Source organism: Centruroides sculpturatus, unplaced genomic scaffold (genome assembly GCF_000671375.1).
Source record: "Centruroides sculpturatus isolate CEXI.00-Female unplaced genomic scaffold, Cexi_2.0 scaffold10, whole genome shotgun sequence".
NCBI classification, from domain to species: domain Eukaryota; kingdom Metazoa; phylum Arthropoda; class Arachnida; order Scorpiones; family Buthidae; genus Centruroides; species Centruroides sculpturatus.
The window spans coordinates 762,032-768,031 of record NW_019384396.1 but is presented as its reverse complement, the minus strand read 5'-3'; the positions used below and the strand labels follow the sequence as shown (position 1 = coordinate 768,031).

General features: G+C 31.1%; 1 protein-coding gene across 1 annotated transcript in view; it reads left to right on the top strand.

Annotated features, from left to right (window-relative positions):
- The window catches only part of LOC111618413 (protein FAM117B-like), a 133,392-nt gene that overhangs the window by 106,363 nt on the left and 21,029 nt on the right, over positions 1-6,000 (top strand). The window contains exons 4-5 of the mRNA XM_023359947.1: positions 427-711; positions 810-869. Coding sequence (XP_023215715.1) covers positions 427-711; positions 810-869 — 345 coding nt within the window. The remainder of the gene's footprint in view (positions 1-426; positions 712-809; positions 870-6,000) is intronic.

The window sequence follows — 6,000 nt, the reverse complement described above, 5'->3', positions numbered from 1 at the left end:
ATGCAAAATATTGAAAATAATTTGTGAGAGTTTGAAAATGGCACGCATAGTGTCATAGGTTTCGTGAGTTGCACTTTGTGTCACTTCTGGTGCAGCGAGACAACGATTCAGCAACACTGATTGTAGTGTGAACTAGTGTAGTGTTGTCACTTTTCAGTGTATTCAGTTGTCTCTGTTCCATTGTAACACAAGAGTGAACTGTGGTAGCACACCATTATTGTTTTTGCAAATTTGTATATATCTTTATTTTATATTTTTTGGGTCGCAAAAAAAATCACAATCATAAATGGGGTCGTGAATAAAAAAAGTTTAAGAAGCCCTGATATAAATGATAGAATTCTATAATAGTGAAAGAATTAATATAATTAAAAATTAGTCAGTATTTTTATATAATGAATTTTGGTATATTTTTTCTTTCCTACTTAGTTAATAAGGCAGCGTCTTCAGAGGACAACATTAAATAGTAGGGGAGCTGGAGGACATAGTCCTGTGCAAGGAGACCATTCAGCCATATCATCTACCTGCACTAGTTTTCCCAATACCACTAATTTACCGTCCATTCATACAGGTGTTGCAACCCATCAATTAGCATATCCCTCACATCCACCTCTCATAGCTAACATGAGTCATGCAGTACCAATTCCCATTCCAAGCACTTCCTCGAAACCTCCGATGCCAAGGATGCGCAATAGTGTAGAAGGGTTGAATCAGGTAATTTAACATTTTAATTACGATTTTTGTAAATTTATTATTAAATATGAAAAATTGTTTCTTTATGTAACATTTACATTAAAAAATCTTTAAATTAGGAAATAGAAAAATTAGTATTGAAAGGAATTAGCAGTACTGAAGATCCAGAATTAGAAAGAGTAAGTTCTTATATGAATATCATATAATAATATAATTACAGTATTTACCAGCATATAAGGTGCACTTTTTTCCTGAAAAATACTGTCTGAAAACGGAGTGTGTCTTGCATGCTGGCAAATATATAGGGTGTTTTGAAACTCATGGGCAAAAATTTAAGAGGTGATAGAAAACATCTAAACAAGCAATTTTCACCATACAATGCATGGGTGGAGAGCAAGTGGTGAACTGCTAGATGGTAATGGAAAGCATAAAGCGCAAGTTTTCTTACACATTGTCATTTCTACCGTGGATTTCAGAAGGCATGGTGACGTACAGTAATCAAGAAAAGGCGGATAAGCATTTTATGTATGGTCTTGCGAATGAGAATGCTCTGGAAGCCGAAAGACTGTACAGGCAGCGTTTCCCAAGAAGACACGTGTCAGACCGAAAAATGTTTGAGCGAATGCATCAGTGCCTGTGCAAAACAGGATCCTTTGTCACTGGCATGCATGATACAGTTGCTCTTTTGAGCAGTTTCTGTAATTTTGCCACACATGCTGTCAATAAAATTATTTAGTACCTCCTCTATCTGTTTGGTGTTTCATTCTTTCATATGACAGTAATGGATACCTCCTAGCGGTTCACTGCTTGTTCTCCACTCATGCATTGTATGGTGAAAATTGCTTGTTTAGATGTTTCTATCACTCCTTAAATTTTTGTCCATGAATTTTGAAACACCCTGTATATAATATTTTTTTTATTTGTCTATTACTTATCATCTGAATGTTACCAGGTCCAGACTGGTGCTCCCTTCTTTTATAGAATGCATAAAATGTTTTGATTGGCTTTTCTATTTTAAATTTTTAATGGTTATATACAGTCTGATTGTAAAGGTTCTTCTTCACCAGGTACTGGTACAATATATATAAAAAATATAATCACAATAACTGGTCAAGCAAAGGTTTATTGTGATTATATTTTTTACAGTCTGATTGGCTTTGACTTAAAACATCACAGTGTAACCGGCATAACTCTACATGTATTTTTATACCTTTTATATTGTCCATTTTCTAAAAATTGTTTTTTTACCATATTTCAAAAAATATGATGAACCTTGAAAACATATTTTATGAAAATTTTAATTATTTTAAAAATACAGTAGTCCCTCATTATATCACAGATTCAGATATATCATGCTTCCTCCCAAATTTAAAAAGCACTCAAGTCAATAAATTTTTAAATATCAATTGCCATTGAATTTTTTTTCTTTCCAACAAAATACAGTATTTTATTCCTAACATTGTCCTTGAAACTACATCTGCAGGTGAAACAATAAATTTGTCAAGATCTAAATATGCAAAACAGCTGGACAGATCAATTATCATTTGTTTCCTTTTGATATTAAAAGTTGTTTATTTATTGGTTTTAAGTACAGTCTCCTCATTTACAAGTTCTGTGAATTCAAAATTTCACACCTTTATGTGAATTGATGCAATACTATCAATTCACATAAAGGTGTGAAATTTCAAATTCACACTGAGTAAAGCTAAGGAACTTTCTTTCTGAGCAGAAAGTTCTAAAATTTTTATACAGTAGTAACTTTGCTTTTTTAGAGAATTTTTACNAGCGACATTCTGGTGGTTGTCCTGTCCAATTTCCATCTTTCGAACATGTTCTTATAAAATTTCCAAACATTTTATGTCCAGATTCACAATGATACTCTATTTGTGAATGTATTGTAAAGATCTCTCCTGTGAAATAGGAACCCAATGGCGAATCTGGGTTTCCGCAGTTGATTACTAGAAAAATATAAATTACATGAATTTTTAAAATAAGCGATTTATTCTGAAATATAGTACAGTACTGTATAATAAAATCACAACTGATATTTTATTTTTATATAGACAGAATTTGTCTTTAAATGTCATTCTTAAAGAAACAATAATGCTAAATAGGTGTTTGTGGTACAGTAATACCCTGAACTTACGCGATAGGTGAGATCGAGTGATAACCGCGTAAGTCGGGGTATAATTTCGCATATAAATACATACAAATAATTTTTAATTGGGGCCGGAGACTAAATAAAACAATAATTTGTAAAAAAATGTTTAATAAAATCTTAGATAATACATATGTATGACAAATTATATTATACAATTTTTCACGTTTACTTGATTATCACACCATAATTTTAACATTGTTTCCACCTCAGTGATAATACCGTGATGTTTACAAATGATGATTGAATTTAAAGATTGATCATTTTTTACAGCTTTGAGAATTTTTCTTTTACCTTTTATAATTGTTCTGACCATTGATTCCGGTAGATCAAACTTCTTTGCCAATTCACAAATTTTCATTTCTGTATGGAAGTCATTAATAATGTTAACTTTACATTCCAAAGATAAAATTTTTCTTTTCTTGTTTGATGCAGAAGAATTAGTTCTACTTCATTTGGATGACATAGTAGAGTCTCTCAAGTCTCCATAGATATAACAAACACAGGAATAAATAACACAAAATAAATTGTAGCTATATGTCAATTCTGTGCAACACATTTGAACATGTAAGCTGAACAATAGTGTGGGGGGAGTGAGTAATCAAGAGTTGCGTTGTGCTCAAGCAAAAGATGAATCAATGAGATTTGAAAATCGCGTAAGTCGGGGTAGCATAAGTTGAGGTATTACTGTATTGATGTTTATGCAAACGTCATTTAATATGATATAACAACGAATAAAATTCAGTATTGCAAAATGGCTTATTTTATATCAGAAATTTGCTGATGAAAGAATAGAGGATAGAGATTCCATAGCATGTATAATACAGTAGTCCCTACATAGTATGTACAGTGGTACCTCAAGATACAAAATTAATCCATTCTGAAACTGAGATCGTATCATGAAAATGTCATAAGGTCAATCATTTTTCCCCATATGATTACATGTAAAACCAAATAATTCGTTCCAACATGAAAAACACACTCAAATTAAAGCTAAGTAGTACATTAAAAAAAACAAAAACTATAGTAAGGAAAACACTAAAAAATGCGTTTTGTAGTTGTAAATGTATAAATAACCATAATAGAAAAATAATTGATAAAAAAAAAATGGAGTTTTATTTGCACTTTACCTTTGAGGATAGACGACGGTGGAGGTGTAAACTGGTGGCGGAAGAGAGGGAGAAGGGAAATGATACTAAAACTTAACTTACATAACATAATGTAACAATAACTTAAAAATAACTTAACACTAATTTTTTTTATCTATTCTGTTTTATACTTTTTTTTTAAATTTTATTCACTGCTTTTTGCTTTCTTTCCTTCACTTCCACCAGCACTTTCACTGGATAGAGGTTGCTTGGTAATATATCTATCCAAAGAGGTTTGGCTTTGCCTACTTTTTAAAATGTTTCTAAAATGACTTAGGCAAATGTCATTACTCCGAGCAGCAATACGGCCAGTGTGAACTTTTTCGGGATGTTTCTTTTCAATAAAATCAGTCACTTTCTGGTAATACCTCAAGATTTCCTTTATTGAGCGAGATTCTTTCATGACGAAGCAAACACACGGACTGAGACCAATGAACAGAAGTGAATAAAAAATGGCACTGCGAACTAATGTAACGTCGTATGGTGAGTTTTTGTTCGTATTGTGGAGCAAAAATATGTTCGAATTTCATGTTGTATCCTGAAAATTTAGTATGCTGGGTATTCGTATCCTGATAACTTAATTTTTTTTCCAAATATTCTTTTATATTCCATAATAAGTTGATATTTGCTCTCATTAATCTTGTTTGGTTTAAGTAACTTTTTCGATTTCCTCTCTAGGCAATACCTAATATCACTAGTTAGGGTCCTTGGGAAGTTGAACATACTTATCAGTTAATGTGATATCTGCTTTAATTTCATTCAGTATATCTGTTTCTAATTTATCAGCTGGAATTATACTTAAACTATGTCTTTAAGGTATGCTTTAATTCTTTTAATATAATTTTGAAATTTAATATATTTCTTTTTGTAATTTTTATTTTTATCAAATTGTTTTATTATTTTTGCCAAATCTGCTCGTTATCCAATCTCTTATCATACTAATAACTCATTTTTGTTCAACTTCCCTGGACAATTATAATTTAAACAAAATTTTAAAAACTTAAGAATAAAATCTGGTATAACACTACTAGATTTATAAATGACTAGATTTTTTTTTCCACTAATTGTTCACTTGTAGTGGGTGCATTTAATTTTTTAGCTATATTTGTTAAATTTTTTCTCGACATATGATTTTTGAAGATTTAGATTAGAAATATATTTGCATCTTTTTAAGCTTTAAGTTTTTTAATTTCGTACTTTTTATGATTAATTATGGATTGCATAATAATTCTAATAACTTTTCTTACATTATGTTTTTGCATGATAAATGAAAAAGAGTAAAATTAAAATTAAAGAAAGAAAAATATAAAACTTAATACTTTATGACATTTACCCAGATACCAGATGTTTGTGTTCAATTTATCCAACCCTTCGATGATCTCTGATGCATTTCCTGCATTTTGGTTTTGTTGTACTTGCATGATGTGTTCAAGCTTCTTGTCCTATTCCATTGTTCTACTTCTTAAATCTCACAATTTGACAAATGTAGGACTTAACATACAGTGTGTATGTTTAACAGAGCATAATAAAATTAATCACTTTATATTGTCGTTTTTGAATGTATTTCAGGTGTAAACCACTCTTCATCACCCTGGAGTGGGACTGAAAGCTGAAACCCTGCATGCCAAGCAGATGTATTGCCAATTATGCTACCCAGACCTCTGTCTGATCTTCACTTCCATAACTATTAATTTAGATATAACCATACTAGTCATTCCTATACCAACTGGGGGTGGCGTCTGTAACTACCATCCGTGGCACTCAGCCATCTATGTGGGAGTTGCAGGTTTGAGTCCTGCTCTGGGTTGATTTTTTTTCTTTCATAATCTTCTAAATTAATTAGCTGAAATAATTATAATTATTAAATTTATCAAGAGATAGTGTCTGATGCCTATCTCTAGGCCAAATTTCTTGACATTTAATTATTAAATAGTAGCGTTATAGCCCTATGTAATCTAGAAATCATTTGGCATTAATCTAAAAATCAGGTTAATAGATATTTGT